Raw genomic sequence first — 19,406 nt, 5'->3', positions numbered from 1 at the left:
AGTTATATAAGAAATTCTGAGCTAGGGATGAGGTAATGCATCTTGGGAGCTTCAAAGGGTCATTGCAGGATGATAAGAAGGGCAGATACTTAGTAGAAGTTTGCCCTGTCATGTAAGCGGATTAAAAAGGTTTTCACTGACAATCACTTAGGGCAAGGCCTCTAATTCAACCTCTTCTAGGCAGATAAGGGTGGAGGGCCAAAATATGGGGGGCCATATTTTGATCTTGCAACTAAAGTTGACTTTAGCTCCAAAACAATTTGCATACCACAAAAGCACACCTGAAGGTGACTTGTTCTGGACCCCTACAAGCCTTAAATCAAGATTGGGTTTAAGAAAAATCCCTGTATATGAATTAGGCAAAAGACAGGTGATAAACAAAACAGTTTTCCAGGCATTAAAGTGAGAGATAGAGATAGATAGATAGATAGAGAGAGAGAGAGAGAAAGGTGGAGAAGGGGTGGGGAGTGGAAGGAAGGGAAAGGTGGGGAGGAGAGGGGAGGGAAGAAGAGAGAAATGGGTGGGGGATAGAATCTGTATTAATGATGATTAGAATTTAATCTTTCATTATAACTGAATGCATGTTCTGTGCAGCAATTTTTTGAGGTTTCTGGTATTTATATTTTCATATTTTTCTTAGGCTCAAAGGTAGTACTCTCCATTCTACTTTCACAACGACTTCCTATGTGCCATAATTCAGCTGTTAGATAATGGCAGCTTTATACATGTGTTATTCGCTAATTTTAGGTGCCTAGGGCAGGTATGTAAATACATTTTCAAGTTTGTCATAAAGAGTGAGGATTGATAGGAGTGTTTCTCCTCTTAGGGAGTCAGAATGTGATGATTATAGTGTTTCATTGGCAAACATTCAATTTCAGGTTACTTTTGTATATTTGTTATATTATGCAATTGTACTACGCAAAGGAGTGCTCTATTCGGAAATTAACCACAACCAGAATTTTGAATCAGAGATTTGTGTCATCAAAATTATAGAATGGGCCTTAGAAATTAAATGGTCCAAATGGGAAATGGAGACACCGAGAGGTAATGAAAGAGTGAACTCTAAATTAATGATGATGAGAATTTTGTAGTCATGTTTGTTTTTATTTTTAATACCTTTGAGAAAACTGGTCTGGTTGTTTGCCATTTCTAGTGTTTATATAACTTATGTAATCAATTTTTCATTAATAATTAGCTAGCAAATAATATGATATGCAGCTTCTTTTTAAATTGAAAATGAGAGAATTATTTAAGGAAAGGAAACATTTGAGCCTTGGATTTTTTAAAACTAACCTGAGCACGCTAAATGTTAAGGAATTCTAGATGGTGAAGGCACAGATTGTTTTTTATTTTAGATGTCTATGGTAGACAGAGCTTAAATAAATTGACTTATTTTTGTAATCTACTTTCTCTCTCACTTACAATGTGAGAGAGATAAATCTCCAATTTGTTGCTCATCTTTGCTAGAGATTATTTTTCTTTGAGGCTCAATAGTTTAAGGCATATTCACTATGTACCTATTAAAAAGACAGTGAAAATACCGGTATCCTTTTATAAATGAGGACCTTGAGGCCGCCAAGCTTGCATTGAGTCATTTCTGTAAGGTCTCTCAGTTAATAAATAACACAACTGATGTCAGCACATAGTGATGTCAGTGCCCTGTTTTGGCATTCTTTCTACTGGTCAGAAGGAGAAGGGCAAGAGGAGGAGACAAGGAAGAAGAGGAAAGAGGAAAAGGAAGAAGAGAAGGGGAGATAAGGAGAGGGAAGAGACAATTTTTGCATGTTTATTTATTATGTGCCATTTACAATGTTTAGCACAGCCGCACATTATTGCTCTCAATTTCATAATAACCTCTGAAATAGATAATATCTCCATTTTATAGCTGAGGAAGCTGAGTCTCAAAGAAGTAGCATTCCTCCCTTATACTTGCATAGCTAGTACTGGAGATACTAGAGAGCCTTTTTTTCCACCACCTCACAAAAGTGATTCCCACACTCTTCCTTATTCCCCTGTATTTTTGAAAGTGAACGTTGGGAAATTCACTTTAAATTTTATTTTATTTCTCTACGAGAAACAGAATGGAAACACCAAAAAAAATGAATAAAACTCTGACGCTGTACCGTGGTGTGTTGGTATTAACAACACTCTTTCAGGGGAAAAATGTAAATCCATTTTGGGACAAAAGTGAAAGTAGGGAATTAAAAGTTAATATTAAAACTGAAACAAAGCCATGTTTTGTGAAGCAAACATTAATAGCAGTACATTGGATCAAAGGATGTGATCTCACTTCATAGTAAAACAGGTCCTGCAAGCCCAGGTAACTCAGGAAGCAGAATGGTAATTATTCACAGAAGAAAGCAGGTAGTATTCTGTTACAGTGCTACAGGGGAAAGTCAGAAGGTCATAACTCTAGCAGGGTAACTGAAACAACTTGAAACTGTTTGGCGCCCTTTAAAAAGAAATACTAAGATGGGAGAGAATGAAGCAAGTTTACCTAACACGTCCTTGCAAGGTAAGTGCCAACAGCCTCGGAAATGTCTGCAGTCAGAAATTCAAGCAGTGTTGATTACAGTGTGTGTGTGCGCGTGTGTGAGTGTGTTTGCCTCCATGGAGTTTCAAGGTGTGCTGTGAAGGTGGGAAGGAGAGGTGGGAATTGTTTCAGAGGAAGCTGGCTGTCTGTTTTGCTCAGCAACTGGACCAGCACAGACAGACCGACCTGTGGAGCACAGAGAGAGCCTTAAGCTTACTCCCAAGTGCAGTGGTGGAGAAACGTTGCAGCCAACTTGTGGTGCATGTTTCATGTTAGGTCTTTTCCAACATTGACAGAATACGGATTTTCGTCTCTACCTGTGCAATTTTTATTTGTAATCAAGTAAACGCCATCTCTAGTGTTTTATCAGCTAAATATCCTTGTAATTAGTATAACTTTTTTTTAGTGGAAAACAGGATCTCAGAAGGGAGCATATCAGCTGGGAAGAGTGGTTTAGTTTACATGTCTTACCGAATCGGATACCTTTGTCCTTTGAAGGGATTGGCTTTATTGATGTTGGCTTGATTAGGCTTCTGTGGTTAGTCTTGTTGATAGAAATGAGTACGAGGCTGCTCACACTTTTCACTTTTTTGAGTGAGAAAACTTCTTTAAAAAAAAAACAAAGGGGGTTAATGCTTATATGTGATATGTTTTTGAGTATTCTACTTTTTAATGAATTGTTTGCAATTGTTACAAGTTACATTTTAATCAGGATTTTAAGAAAACATTTACTTATAATGCCATTTTATTTGTTTAATTATGTTCTTGTGATGCTACCATCAAGGAAATTTCCAAACCATCCAGTTTTCCTTAAAGTGCATATAGTCAAACATATAAAACTACATCTATGAACTATAACACATGCCAGATAACAATAAGATGATCATAGATATGCCTGGTCATAAAAGTATACCATCCAATTTATAGAGTTAAATTATCTTCTGGAATTCCTGTGTTTTTTCTTTAATTTCTCCACTTAACATGCTTAAGAATCTCAGAATCTTATTTTTATTTGTTTGTTTCCTAAAAATGTTTTCTTGAAATACTGCATAAAATGCTTTAGAAGTCATTTTTAAAGATTACTACAAAAGTCATTTAGGACATCCCATTGAAGAAAAACAAGGTCAAAAGCTTGTTTAAGCATAATTCCATAAAATCATATGTTTTTGTGCATGTTTTATGTACAAAGTAATGTCATGTCTGTGATTAATACTTGTATCTCACTAAAGCAGACTGCTGATAGCTGTCCTGGAAGAAGTATACGTTGTCAGAGTTCACACAATAATGGTTTTGTATAAACTTCAGGTGACTGCCGGGCAGCCACTGCACGGCCTGTCCTAGAACTGCGCGGTGCGTCCTCTGATGGCACTCCAGGAAGTGAAATACACTAAGAAAAAACAGGCACTCCCCAGCCTCCTCAGCATCCCTTTTTGTGTCAGAATCATGGGTAGTATTTATTCCTTATTTGGGAGTTTTAGAACACGTATGGATTTTTTTTTGTTTTTCTTTTTCTCTGACATTTTGATGTATGTTACGTTTCTGGTACTATATCCCACTATAGAAGGATGATATGTATATATCATTCTTTTACATATATATAATATATATACTCATACATATACCCCCACACACAGTTATTACACACAATACCCTTTATATATATACATATATAATCTCCCACAGATCACATATGTATATATCCCATATACACACAGATATGTACATATCATCCTTCTACATATACACACACACGTACATATATCCACCCACACAGTTACTTTAGAATTAACAATCTCTCTTTATATATCTATAAGAAAATGCACAAAGTTTAAAACAAACCCACAATAAATAATTTGAACATCATGGTTCCAATTACAAAATGATGTGCTTGGTTCTATGAATCTTCTGTAGTTGGGAAATGCTTGTGAGATCAGTTCTGCCCCAGAGTGTTTTCCCTTGGTTCCTTTATGAAACTTTTGGATAAGGAATGGGTTCTCTCCTGATCTTGCCTAAGTTACATGTGTCCTTGGTGGATCTCCAGAGAGTCCAGATATATCTTCTCAGAATAGTGAAATGCTTCCATTTCAGTTGTATTTCATTAAGATTATTCAGTGAATCTGCTAATCAGGCAAGAGTTAATGAGAAGTGCAGGTACTTTGGTTTTTAGTTATTTCTGGATTTATTTTAAATTATAAATGAAAGCACTAGGAAGATAATTTGCAGCTTTACTTGTACGTGTGAAAGTAAGAGGTAATTTTACTTTGACTTAACTGCATTTATAAAAAGATTCAAAGTTCTCTGAAATAATATTAGTTGTTATCAGCTCTACTTATAAATGAGGATTCTCTAATAGAAATGACTATTTAAACATCAGGTTGTATACAGTAAACATGGGTAATTTCAGTGTTTTGGCTATGAATATAATAAATGACAGTATATTATTAAAACTCTGTCATGTGCTTTGAATAGTGGTTTTCTAGGGCCATGTATCTCAATTGCCTACATTCGTGGGACCCTCTGTAGTCAGAACTAGGAGGGCTTCCATAGACGTGATCAAAGATTATTCATTTTAATGCTATTTCCTGTGGTTTTCTGACCTGTTTTATACCCCATAAGCTGGTTGAGTGTGCCCTGGTTAGTGAATGTCCCACCATTTATCACCATTTATTATTCCCCATAGTACTGGGAACTTATTTTTTCCAAGTGAAAGTGAAGGTTATCTTCAGCTTACTGTGAACAGGTCTCAATGATCTTTTCAAACATAAACAGCGTCTCTCTTTTTCAGTCCAATGGAAAGTAATTCCATAGATCATATATGTATATATCCCATATATACACACAGATATTACATTACATATATGTAATGATTCCATACATAAAGGTTTATACTATTCTCAGGATTCACAACATGAGCGAATAGAATGCCAGAATTTTCATTTTGATTTTTGAAAATATAAGTAAAATGTATACATAACATGGCAAAAAAGTAGAAACCAGTGCTTTTTTAACATTGTTATTTGCGGAGAAAGGGAAGCATTGTTTCTTTGTATGATAGCTGCAAACTCACGTGCGCCACTGAGTGGCACTTGGTTGGTCTGTGACAGTAGCGAAAACTCATGCATGGATGGGAGGAGAGGAGGGCGTCCTTCTAGGCCGGCCACTACCTTGCAGAAAATTCCACAAGCTAAGATTTTTCCAGAAGCTACCCTTGGATAGGTAAGAGCCCTTTACCCTTTTCCTACTTCTCTCAAACTGTTTGTTAAGTGGTAGGGCCAACCCTAGTCAGAAATGTTACAAATGGAAGAATTTATTATTATCCAGCTAAGCTCCTCATCCCCTGAGTCCCTCCTGCCTCAGCAACTCAGTCCCCATGAACTTTTTCTATTTTCTGTCTTTTCTCTTCCTTGGTTAAAGCATGCCCAAGGCCGCTTGCCTCCTTGTAAAGGATATAATATATAAATTCAGCCTTGGAATTATTTTAATATCTGAGTTCAATGCTGGAACAACACGGTGAGAGATTTCTTTGGGTAGAGGTCTGCCCTGGGGCTGCTCAGCACAGCCTACAGTCACCTGCTTGAAATTGTTTGAGCATCTTCTAATTATAGCCCTCCTTTCTACCTCAGCTCTTCTTAGTTCTTTGGATCTAGGAAACTACTAACATCTGCAAAACACCAGGAGCTCAGAGTAAAATATTTCTAAGTACAGAGAAGTTGTCTATACCCTGTGGAATTCAAGGCTAGCTTTAGACAGCAGTCAAGAAGAAGAGAGAACCCTTTGCTAAATACTGAAGGACAAGTGGGTTATCAGATTAGAGAAAATAATCTGTAGATTGTTAAAATTTCCAGGGAACTTAGTGGGTCTCGAGTCCAATATTTCTACTTTGAACAGTAGCAAACAGAGATCCTAGGAAGGAAGTTTTCCTTGATTTCTTAGAAGCAGTTGCCAAGTCTCCACCCGAGCTGTCCAAAGCCTATAATTTTATAGAGGAATTTGGCACATTAATTTCTGTAGGCATTTAGTTTTTTTACTTCAAAAGGGGAAGTCAAGCTCATAAATGCTTTCCCTATTGACATCTTTCAGTTTCTACAGTTACAACCTTGAAAGAATTGTTCACTATTCAGTCAGGCTATTGAAACCTGGTCCATCTGGAGTTGGGTTTTCTCTTGACTCCGGAAGTGTCACTGATTTTTAATACATTTACTTAACGCTCATCGCAACCAGGGAGGTTGGGTTGAAAGTCCCCAGGCACATTCATTGAATGTTTCTCATGGTATTGCCATTTTTTTGAAGGAAGTATACTTATTTTATTTGGCTAGTGAAAGGCAAAAGAACTAGCAGGAAGGTGCCTGAGTGTCTGTGCTTCTATGTTGCAGCCGGAGGGCAGCAGTACTGATCTCCCAACCTGTTACACTGGTTTGCTGTGCGTGTTTACCTCTGTGGTAGAAACATATCTCTGCATTCATCGTTGTAAACCATGCCTGTGAGTGTCTTGAAATCTCCCTGAAACACCAAAGAGGATGAACCGGTCTGGGAGTCTCCCCGCCCTATAGACCTTTAACAGCACTTTCAGTTGAGAGTGGTTCAAGGAGGAAAGCCTTTCCCTGGCTCCTAGTCATAGGTTGGAAGCACATAGAGAGCTGGGACATTTTGGAGCTGATATTTAGATTTTGAGGTAGCAGGACATTTTGGAGTTAAAGCTTTGCTGGAGAGGTCTTCTCTAAGGACAAAATAGAGTATATTTGGAGCAAGTAAAATTGCAGAGAATGTTAAGGCACAAAATTCCAGGTGAGTGGACCTAAATGTCAATGGTGCACGTGAGGATGGCTTGGGGACTTTCCCCAGGTGCAAGACAGAATCCTTGGAACAACCAATGAGATTCCGAGATGAACTCTGATAGAATAGAAAATAAAGAGTTCATGAAAATAACATAACTAAGCTGAGGAGGTCTCCTTTCCTTGTCTTTCTAAATAGAAATAGGATCGTTACACTCTTAGAAGTAAAATAGCAAGTGGAACTTGAGACAAAGGTGGTTAAAAACAGGGCTCTTGGTTGAAATCAGCAGCCAAAGAGAAGCCCATAGTTTGTTCCTGCACTTTTAAATGGCCTGAAAAGTAGAGTTTAATCCCCTTTGATTTAAATTATATTTTATGACACTGAAATTGTTTTAAAGGGAAACATTTTAGGTTTCAATTAAAATCACTATAAAATCTTGAAGAGAAGGTGGTGCATAACTACAGGATGACTTGATTGTTTAAACATTATTATTAATAATGCAATTAATTTTTTCATGTAGTTAAAAAAGTTGGCTCTGTCTTTGAATCTGCTTTCTTTTTCTTAAAGAAAAGAAAGAAGAATGCAGTAGTAATTTGATGATTATACATGTATAAACACCATATAATTATTACATTGTTTGTCTATTCTCTAGATTTTGGAAAGAGTTTAAACAAATTTAGCCAAGTAAGATAGTAAGCCAACTTTTGTATTACAGTTTTTTTTTTCTGGGGTGGCAGAGGATTATTAACCAAGCATGTACTTGACTTATTATTGGAAGATACCGAAATACCTTAGGTACACTTGGTAGCTAAGTGAGGAAGAAAAAGGCATCTGAGTAGATCGGAAAGGAGTGATTAAGTTGAAAATGCTTAAAAGGCACTGAGCTTCCGTTGATCCCTTGAGCTTCTAATCTCTCTTTAGGAAAAGTCTGTGTAAACAGTTTTATTTGGCCGGGCTGTTTTCTTACTCTGTTGATAGATGTCTAACTATGTCCACAGCTGAACACTGTGAAAGGTGCATTTATAAGTGCCTTTATAATTTATATTGAAATACAATCTCCATGTCCTCTTTAAACCCTTAATTGTTGTATTGTGAGCTGTGAATTGTGCACTAAAAAAAGTAAGTGTGACTTAGAGGATATGTATAAAAACCTTTGGGGCTGAAAAAAGCCCCAAAGACAAATGTTTTGGAAAAGTCAACTACTGAATTTAATGTAATTCATATGAACATGCAAAAGATATGCGCATTAAACTAAATCAAGGGGCTCTGTGACTTCAGACAGTCCTTTTGAGAACCGACTAAACTCTTGAGACCCTTCCATTTCTGTGATTCTTGTGTTTTCTCAAAAATGTGTTTCTTTGAAAACAGGGCATGAGAAACAGAGAGGATTGAAACGTTACCTTGCTTTATTCTCCCCCTTTGTTTATGGACTTTTTTTGAAGATTTTATTTATTTATCTTTAGAGGGGAAGGAAAGGAGAGAGGGAGAGAAATATCAATGTATGGTTGTCTCTCATGTGTCCTCTGCTGGGAACTGGCCTGCAACCCAGGCATGTGCCCTGACTGGGAATTGAACTGTAGTCCTTTGGTTCTCGGGCCCGTGCTCAATCCACTGAGCTATACCAGCCAGGGCTGTTTATGGACTTTAAATGCAACTACAGGCAAGTCCCATCTTCCCTTTAACTATTGTTAAATCCCGCAAAGTTTTTCACTGTATCCATATTTCTTGTTGGCGGATTTCAGAAGTGGAGAAATATACCCTGAGGGGGGAAAAAGGAAAGCTGCTTCCATTCTTGCCAGTTCTTGGTTGTGTGTATTGTTATATTGTTCTTGGCCATTGTTAAAATACAAACACATGCTTTCAAATTATAGAGAAACCTAGGAATTTATAGAGAATTTTGTAGAGGTGATACAATGTAAACTGACTATGGCAGATTAGAGTAAGTGGCCACAATGAAAAAAAAAGTCTTTTCTGTCAAAATTAACAGCAGACAAAAGACATAGAAATTTACTCTATTTACTTGCTTTATTCTACTCTCTCTCTCTTTAAAAAAATATGTTTATTGATTTTAGAGAGAAAGGAAGGGAGAGAGAAAGAGAAATATTGCTGTTAGAGAGAAACATCAATTGGTTGTCTCCCACATGGGTCCCAACTGGGAAGAGAATCTACAACTTAGATATATGCCTGACCAAAAATTGAACCCCTAGCCTTCTGGTGTACGAGATGATGCTCCAACCAACTGAGCCACACAGGCCAGGACTCCTCTTTTATTGAAAATAAAACAAATTATCTAAGAACCCCTACTTTGAAATAGGGTACAAGTCAGTGAACATAGGAGAAAATTGGGTTAAAGCAATTTAACAGTTAAAACTTATATACAAAAACATATGCTAGAACATTATAAACAGCTACCTAACAAGTCACCAATTTGCTTTCCATCTTCACAGCAGCCAAAGGAAAGTAAAAACTTGGTTTTAAAGTGTATGGGGGTGGGATGGGATGGGAGTAATAGACAGAAAACTGTACTTGAAAAATAATTAAATAAATTTAAAAAATACTATCAAAAATAAATAAAGTGTATGGTGTTCAAATGATATAAAAATGCATCAGTTATTAAAGAAATGCATACATTTTTCCATTAGACATGGTGATAGAAATCAGAATAATTTCTCTAGGTCACAGGAGACAGGCCTAACCAGAAGAGAGGGTTTGGATGAGGCACTCTGAGAAATGAACTTTAAAAATATAGAGAGGTAAAGTAGAGGGCATTATTTACCTCACCAGAATCTTGACCTTGGCTCTTTTCTTTGGGCTCCATAAGCTGCTGCCCCATCCTACCAGACATTGTCAGGAAAAAAAAAATTTACACAGAAAAAATTTTAAACACAAATATGAAGTTTTTAAAAAGGTAAATAAAAAAAGAGCAATGAAGAAATATAGACAATAAGCTCGAAATATACACATAATTGAAATAGTCACACTATTAACATTTCAGAATACAAAATAGGTCATTTTGAAAATTAGGCTGCTACACACATTTTACAAGCGTATGGTGTTACTCAATTGTCTCCTCTCCTTGGGAGTTTCTGCTGATTCTCTCTGTGAGTTTTATGTTCATTTCGGTCACTGGAGTGTTTGGTGTAGTCACACGATAGATTTGGTTAGGGACCGGGGACACAGGCAGGGCAAGGACAGAGAGGCAAACAAGCGCATTGGCATTGGTAACATTCATATTACATTACAAATCTACTTTAGAGATTTTATAAATTCCAGATACAATGAGGTAATGATGTTGCCTTGTGATTTCATTTTGGACAAAGGTCAATAGGTATTTGGAGGGGAAAAAGAAAAAAATAAGAAAATTTTAATGTTTTTATTCTTGCATTTGAGTTCTCATCAATTTTACATTCATATTTTATTTTATTTTTTTATTTATTTTTATTTATTTTATTTATTTATCTTTAGATGGGGAGGGAAGGAGAGGGGAAGAGAAACATCAATGTATGGTTGCTTCTTGTGCACCCCCTGTTGGGAACTGACCCCTGCCGGGAACTGGCCTGCAACCCAGGCATGTGCCCTGACTGGGAATCGAACCGCGATCGTCTGGTTCGTAGGCCCGCGCTCAATCCACTGAGCTACACCAGCCTGAGCTTACATTCATATTTTATATTCTTTTCAGTTTAGCATTCCACCTTTATAGAGTTCTTTTAGGCATCGTCTTTTTTTCTAGATTAGAAGACTTATAATATTACTTATAGTTCTAGGAATTAATAATAACTAAATTGTATTTATCAAAACATTCTATGTGACTCAAAAACATAATTCACAATAACAATAGTATTTAGTTAATAGAATCTTCTTCACATGAAATTCATATTTACCTAAGTTGGTTAATTAGGAAATAACTTTGTCTTCATAATCACATTAGTGAAAAGGAGAACCAACTGGTATCCATTGGGTACTAATTCTAGGAAGAACTTTTTGAGGCTTGTCTGAACCTCACCACTCTCCTGGCCTTCTCTCTCCCTCCCAAAATGCACCCGCTGACCCCCCACTCTGACCTCCATACTCTGGTANGCGCATTGGCATTGGTAACATTCATATTACATTACAAATCTACTTTAGAGATTTTATAAATTCCAGATACAATGAGGTAATGATGTTGCCTTGTGATTTCATTTTGGACAAAGGTCAATAGGTATTTGGAGGGGAAAAAGAAAAAAATAAGAAAATTTTAATGTTTTTATTCTTGCATTTGAGTTCTCATCAATTTTACATTCATATTTTATTTTATTTTTTTATTTATTTTTATTTATTTTATTTATTTATCTTTAGATGGGGAGGGAAGGAGAGAGGAAGAGAAATATCAATGTATGGTTGCTTCTTGTGCATCTCCTGTTGGGAACTGACCCCTGCCGGGAACTGGCCTGCAACCCAGGCATGTGCCCTGACTGGGAATGGAACCGCGATCGTCTGGTTCGCAGGCCCGCGCTCAATCCACTGAGCTACACCAGCCAGAGCTTACATTCATATTTTATATTCTTTTCAGTTTAGCATTCCTCCTTTATAGAGTTCTTTTAGGCATCGTCTTTTTTTCTAGATTAGAAGACTTATAATATTACTTATAGTTCTAGGAATTAATAATAACTAAATTGTATTTATCAAAACATTCTATGTGACTCAAAAACATAATTCACAATAACAATAGTATTTAGTTAATAGAATCTTCTTCACATGAAATTCATATTTACCTAAGTTGGTTAATTAGGAAATAATTTTGTCTTCATAATCACATTAGTGAAAAGGAGAACCAACTGGTATTCATTGGGCACTAATTCTAGGAAGAACTTTTTGAGGCTTGTCTGAACCTCACCACTCTCCTGGCCTTCTCTCTCCCTCCCAAAATGCACCCGCTGACCCCCCACTCTGACCTCCATACTCTAATAGCTTCTGCTGAGCTTCCTGTGGTTTTTCATTCAGTTATCAGATCAAAAATTATCTCCGTGACAACTTTTTCAGCCTTTCAATCTAAAATAGCCAGTCTCTGTCTTAATGCCTCATTTTATTTCTTTTAATATCTCACCATGCCTCATTTTTGTATATTTATTTATTGCCTATATCCTTGACATAAAATACTCTGAGACAAAAGCCCATAGCTGACTTGTTTATCACTGTATTTCTACTGCCTAGAACCATAACTAAAACATAGTGTATTTTAAGTATAATTATAATATTCTCAGAAAAAACAAACATAAAATGCAATTCACATTTATTCCAACATGAAAATTAGTTGAGCATAAAAAAGTAGCAGTCATTTAATATGGTAAATACAGAACATAATAAAATAAGATGCCTTAACTAAAAAAAGATTAGTAAAATGTTTTAAAATCGAAGGAGACCTTTTTCTAGAAGAATACTTAAATGACAAGGTATTCTAGGAGATTAGGAACAATGTATTATCATTCAAAGTTAGAAAACTTGTTCCTCCTCATTTCCTGAAGCTCTGTGCTGCAGTGACTTTGGTTAGGGTTAGTTACCAAGGTGTTTTCAACCAGTCCGAACACGAACTAGTGATGATGATGGTGGTGGTGGTGACAGAAGAAACATTCATTAAGTGTGTACGATGTGCCAGGGACTGTTCTAAGTGTTAAACCCATATTATATATTTAATATTTTATATGCTCAATGCATATAAATACAAATAATTGTATGACTGTATATTCCTTATAGAAAGAAAGCTACCCTTTTTTTCTGTTGGAAATTCATCTTCCTCCCCGTCCATCATCACATAGTGATGGAGAACTGACTTTATTTTACAAAAACATTAAATTTGAAAGATACTTGAGGTTAAACTGGTGTTTGTATTCAATGTGGAAGAAGGAAAGAGTTGTGAAAACAATGTATCTGGCTGAAGTGATGGAGAAAAGAGTATTTTTAACTGATTTAGGGAAGGTGAGATGGGGAACAGTTTATGGATGAGAAATACAACACTGCTTTAAATAAAATGATTTTAAACTCTGAGTCTTGCAGATGCACGAAAATGTTCAGGACCTAATTTGCAAGAATGAGACTAGACCTTGGGGGAGAGAAGTAGGATGAAAGGGAAGCACTGGAAATTATTAAAACTAGATGACATTGTGGATAGGTGAGATTACACAAAGACAGATGTTAGAGTGAGAAGAGAAGGCTGACGACAGAGTCTGGAAAACACTAACATCCGAAGTCTGAGCAGAAGAGAAAGAAACAAATGGAGTCACCGTGAAGAGACAAGATGCAGATGACAGAGTTTTGGGGGAAATGCATTCTGGGGATTTCTGCATAAAAAGGGTGAGGAATATTAAATGACAGAATAATGCAGTAGCTAGGATTTGATGATTCAAACCTGGAATGAAGATAAGATATGAGAAAGAAACAATTTGAGAATCATCAGGAATGAGGTGAAAGGAAAAGACGAGATTACAAAGTCAAGCTATATGGAGCCTGAAGTCGTAGATGTTCCATCAGTCTGCCATGGGCAATGGCCATGGTGACCACAGCCAGAGAGCGGAAAAAAGGAGAGTGAGCAAAGTGGACAGCAATAGCACAACAGTTCTGTGAGGTCCATATACTTTTTAATCTTCAAAAACGAAGAGACAGTGTCAGTGAGGGAGAGGGTGGATATGCTAAAATGAAAGGAGTGTCTGAGGACGATGAGGACTTGGATCAGTAGGGCAATTTTAAAGACCAGGAAGACAACTTTCTCTAGGGAAGAGTAAGACAAGTGAGTGTAATGATAGAGTCACTCAATTCCAGAGAAGAGTATGTGATGGGGCACATGCCAAATGGCCTACATCTCTGCAGTAAAGAATTATTTCATCCAGACAAGGGTTAGGGTGGGGTTGTGTGTATGGGGAGGGGTGTTGAATTCATGAAGGACAAGTGGAAGGATTGGCCAGAAGCAGCCTCAGTGAAGTTAGGAAATAGTGTCTGTGCATGTGGAAAAAGCCACAGAGAGACAATGTAGGCTAATTATTGGCACCTTCATAGAGACCTGATTAAGTTTGTGTGTGAGTGAGTGAGAGTGTGACACAGTGTGCACATATGAGTGTGTGTGTGTGATTGGCTTGTCTGTGGATTTAGCTAAATCTTGCTATTCTGGAATACTTAAGCTTTAACATGTAGCACCACCCAATAAGCCTATTCCAGCTGTTATCTTCACATTGCATGCCCCTGGATTATAGCCAAACTGAAAGAGAGAGTACATTTTATTAGAAATAGGTCCAGCGTTTGAATAACATGGAACACCCAGGCTTTTTGACTGCCGCTAAGCTTGTATAATGGTATCTTCTCATCTGTATAACATTAGAACAAAACTCAGCTATACCACTGACCATACAGCACGAGTGGGACAGACCTATGAGGCTTTGGGAATGGGGTTGCACTTCAATCTGACTCTCAAGAGAGCAAAATAAGATTTGGGTCCGTGTTTATCCACTCAAAAGTTTCAAGACCATTGGATAATTAGTGATCCGCATTAGGGTTTGTATAATTATGATTTTATTAATAATGAAAAGAACAATTAATATAATTGGGCATTTAGTAAATACCAGTAAGGGGAAAGCTAGTAATTAAATGTAGAGTATATGTGACTTCTTTGTTTATTAAACTCTACATTCCCAATTAAGCTCTACTATTTTTAAAAAGTTACCTAAAAAAAGACTCCTCAAATATCATTCAAAATAATTATCATTTATATTTATGTGTGAAAATTGCTGACTATTGCCTTAGCTGGTGTGGCTCAGTGGACTGAGCAACAGCCTGTAAACCAAAGGGTTGCTGGCTGGAATCCCAGTCACGGGGCATACCTGGCTTGCAGGCCAGGTCCCCAGTAGGAAGTGTGCGAGAGGTAACCACACATTGATGTTTCTCTCCCTCTCTTTCTCCCTCCCTTCCCTTCTGCCTAAAGAAATAAGTAACATCTTAAACAAAAATGGCGACCGTTAACATTTTAGTCACAGTTCATTCTATAGCTGATACATGTGCTTTTCTGTGGATACTCTGGTTTACAAAAACGGACAAAACTTCATGTATGCACGTGCTGTTTTCCATTTGGGGACATCATGCATTCTCTTGTCCTGCCTGCCCTCACATTTTTATGATATTTTCATCATACTCACATTCCGGACACTTTTATTGAAGGTGATAAAGATCTGAAGGAATAGTTTCAAGCAAATGGGTTCTACTAAATTCAAGAATGTTTTAACAGTTAACCTTCAGTTTGAAGTTTTAGGTGGCCACAAACTAATATAAAGGAATATAGATTGACCTCAACAAAATACACTTTAAAGAGGTTTTTCAACAATAGACATTTTGCTGATGCAGAGGGTATTTCTTCTTTAATGTTTATAATTTAACAAATTATATGTAAAAGCCATAAACTCTTTTATATCATCCATAAACAAAATAAAAAATGTTATACCACATAACTTTGAGTTAGTCAATAATTCTAGGCTTAGCCTTAGGGTTTGAAGAGAAAATCATTCTTGTTACGCATTTTAATTATACAATAAACTTTGGGAAATAGCTATTGATCTGCAGCATCTGGCGTCAGAAAGTTGTTGCTTTCTTGCTCTGCAGCCAGTGAAAGTGTGCCAGACAAACGAGAGACGAGGGATTTCGAAGGAATCAAAGGTAGTAGATGAACAGTAAATGCCTCTTTTTTTTTTTAAGATTTCATGTATTTATCTTTAGAGGGGAAGGGAAGGAGAGAGAAGGAGAGAAATATCAGTGTACGGTTGCCTCTCGTGCGTCCCCTGCTGGGAACCGGCCCGCAACCCAGGCATGTGCCCTGACTGGGAATCGAACCGCGATCGTGTGGTTCGCAGGCCCGTGCCCAATCCACTGAGCTACACCAGCCAGGTCACTAAACGCCTCTTTATGGGGAAGTTGAACCTGAGTAACTTAAAAGTTAAAGATTATCTCCTGTGCACGACTTTCTGCTGAAAACCAGGACCACACATTTTTGTTAAGAAATATATGTCATTGTTTTAAGAAAAAGCTGTTATTTAATGGTACTTTTGCTCATCGCTAATATTTTAATACAAAAAAGGGATGCCTAATGAGGAACTTTTTTAACTAACATATGTAAGGTTCTCCAAAGTTTACACAGAGTGATAAACACTGTGATTATTATTTTATAAGTCATTATTTCACAATTCTGATCTTTGAATCAGTAAAATATGTAAAAACTTCCATTCTGTTAAAATTAAGCATATACAGCATCTATGATGGTGGTGGTGACAAAGAAGAAGAAGGAGGAGGAGGAGCAAGAGGAGTGGGAGACAAAAGAAGAGAAGAGTTACTGGTGCCAGTTCAATGCCAACAAGAATCCCCAATTTGGAGTGTAGTGAAGGAGAAAATTTTACAGCTCAATTGTGATATAGCATGGCTGTGAGGCAACCCTGGGACCAGCCTCCCAGCTGGCTAGACAGCTTGGCTGTGGTCTATGCTGGTCTGCTTGGCCAGGGAAATAGTTTTTGGTAGGAAGGGAAAGTGTGTTCTGAGAGCCAGAGGGGAGCTGACTTGTGAGTCAGAAGTCCCATCCCCTAAGTCCCTGAGTGGTCCATCTTCATGCAAATGAAAACTCCAAATCTCTGCGGTATGATTTTTACAAAGGCACTATTTTCATGGTCAAAACACACCCACTCTGATTGGTCATCGGTTAAGAAGCTCATGGGGATACAGCTACACAGTTCTTATAGGATGGGATTTTAAGCATTGGCCTTGTTTGGTTTAAACAGAATTGCAGAAACTCCTTTATGAGGGGCTGGCTCAAATGGCAGGAAGAGAGTGCGGGCAGGCAGTGCGGCGCTGGCTTCTCCCTGCAGTGCAGATTGAGTGAGGGGCTGCTAGGTTCTGCTTTTGAAAATGTGAGCTCAGTCAGCCATCAGAAGAACACCCTTCTTTAGTAGATGTCTCCCCCTGCCACAAGGTTATTTCCAAATAAATTACAAAGTTCTCTAATAAAACATTCTATAATTATTTCCTCTTGAATTTCAGAATCTAATTAAAGGCATGATCATTTAATTTTAATATTGTGCCGCCTCCTTTGCTCAGTTTGGGGTCTTCAATATCTTTATGACCACAGCTATTAAAGTTGCTATTTTGGAACATCAGCAGAGAGTCAGTATTGACTTTCTTGCCACAGGACACCTTCTACCTCCTCCCTTCAGGAACTAATGCGTCATAATCATCACTCACTTCTTTCCTACCCCTTTCTTCCTAACCTACAATGTAATTAAATCCATTGGTTCAAGAATTTGTTACACATTCCATGTACAAGATTCTCTTAATGGTGGCTCCAGATGCAGTGGTTTGCACAAATCAATTAAATTTAATTATATGTAAAAATGAAACTTAAAACATGATTTTTGAAACATAGTTTAGAAGTTTGTATTTCTTTATAAAGAAAAATGCAATGTTCTGCAATTACGCTTTCATTTGGGGGCTGCTACCTACTTTTCTCTGTAACCTTTGCATATATCCTAGATATAATCTGAGCAAGGACGGTTATAGGGACTGCATTTTTAGGCATGTCAGGTACCATCAAAAATTTCAAACCAGATTTAATTTTGTTTTAATCTTAAACATTGAAATAGAAGTTACTGTTAGGTGCCGATTATCTCCCATCCACATTATGACTTTCTGCAATGATATATATTGAGAATTATGTAAAATAAATCACCTTAGTTAGTTTAGTGCTTCAGAACAAACCTTAGTCATGAGATTTTGGTATTTTAAAAATTTTATATTTTAAAAGGAAGTGCAGGAAGACTGCAATATGCAAAGAACTGGTCCTGGGAATTTTATTTGTCACCTTATTTCATTGTCACAACAATGCCTACAGTTATCACCAGCTTTCCGGTGTGCAAGTCACATTGCCAGGAAGCAACTCAATGGAAAGAGGGAAGTTTAAGCAGAGAGGTGGTACAAGATTCCTCCTTTTATTTTTATTTTATTGTATTCTTATTTATTCTATTACAGTTGTCCCAATTCCCCCTTCCTCCATCCCACCCCATCCCCCACTCCCACAGTCCATCTCTGGCCCATTATCCTTTTCTATGGGTCATTCATACATGTTCTTTATGAAGAGTTCTTCCATTCAACACATGGAAAAGTTATTTTGGAAAGAGGAAACCAGTTGTACAGAGGAATGCTGGCATGACTAGTGTTCTTGGAGAATTTCAAACATTAATTTATAATATAAGCACAATGAACATTAGTTACTGGAGTTCTGACTTTGTTTTTCTAGAGTAGTATAAAACTGATTACAGTTGAAGTTTAAGGCTAAATGTTAAACCAAGTGGATGATAGTATTCTGTTTTTACTTCACTTCAGCAATGTGTAACTGTGTAGTCAAGGCATCCTAGAGTGGAGAGGTTGATACCAAGGGATAAATGTGTTCTTAAAATGAATTAGATGACATCTGTTTTTTTTTTTGGACAAACCAGGCTCTCTGTCACCCTAGAAGCTGAATGAGTTGTACAAGAGTCAAAAAATCACATCACCCAAGACAGATGCTTATTGCTTCTATGTATATAAATAGAATATATATATATTAAATATGTATGTATATACATATTTAAGAAGCAAAAATGTACTTTGCATTGCAATGTACTTCATTTACATAGACCCTACTCAAGGTTATTTTCCTTGAGTGCTTACCTTCTCAGTGATGCTTTTATATCCATATATATTATCCTAACACCCCAAACCCTAGGTAAAAATGCCACGAGACAAGTACTTGCCATGACATGTCACTCACATAAAATGCCTGCAGTCATATCACATGTGTTTTGTCAAGCTGCACATTCTTAATCGCTTTGCTGCGCACCTGCTGCAGTGCAGCCTGTCACTTTGGCAGGGAACTGGGGCAGGAAATCCCCACGCTGCCTTCTTGTCCTCCATGCAAGTGTTTTAACTTCTCACATTAAGTATCAATAGGAAATGTTGGAGTCGAGAAATGTTGATATTCTGTCCTCATATAAGAGCAAACTCTTGAAGAAAATCTGGCCCTGTCCACAAAAGCAGCTCACCTAAACTGCGGTTAACGTGTCTGAAA

The 19,406-nt window shown here is 37.2% G+C and overlaps 1 protein-coding gene across 2 annotated transcripts in view; it reads left to right on the top strand.

Annotated features, from left to right (window-relative positions):
* Positions 1-19,406, top strand: part of NAALADL2 (N-acetylated alpha-linked acidic dipeptidase like 2) — a 926,327-nt gene that overhangs the window by 82,873 nt on the left and 824,048 nt on the right. The window contains exon 1 of one of the 2 annotated variants that reach the window (XM_037046502.1): positions 2,295-2,515. The exons of the other annotated variant lie outside the window; for it this stretch is intronic. Coding sequence (XP_036902397.1) covers positions 2,473-2,515 — 43 coding nt within the window. The 5' untranslated portion in view covers positions 2,295-2,472. Of the gene's footprint in view, positions 1-2,294; positions 2,516-19,406 lie in introns of those variants that run through there. 2 annotated transcript variants of the gene reach the window in all.

This window comes from Sturnira hondurensis, unplaced genomic scaffold, assembly GCF_014824575.4.
Source record: "Sturnira hondurensis isolate 20B ecotype Veracruz unplaced genomic scaffold, ASM1482457v3 Scaffold0005279, whole genome shotgun sequence".
Lineage (NCBI taxonomy): Eukaryota > Metazoa > Chordata > Mammalia > Chiroptera > Phyllostomidae > Sturnira > Sturnira hondurensis.
Note: the sequence above shows the minus strand (reverse complement) of the source record. Positions and strands in the feature narration are given on the sequence as shown.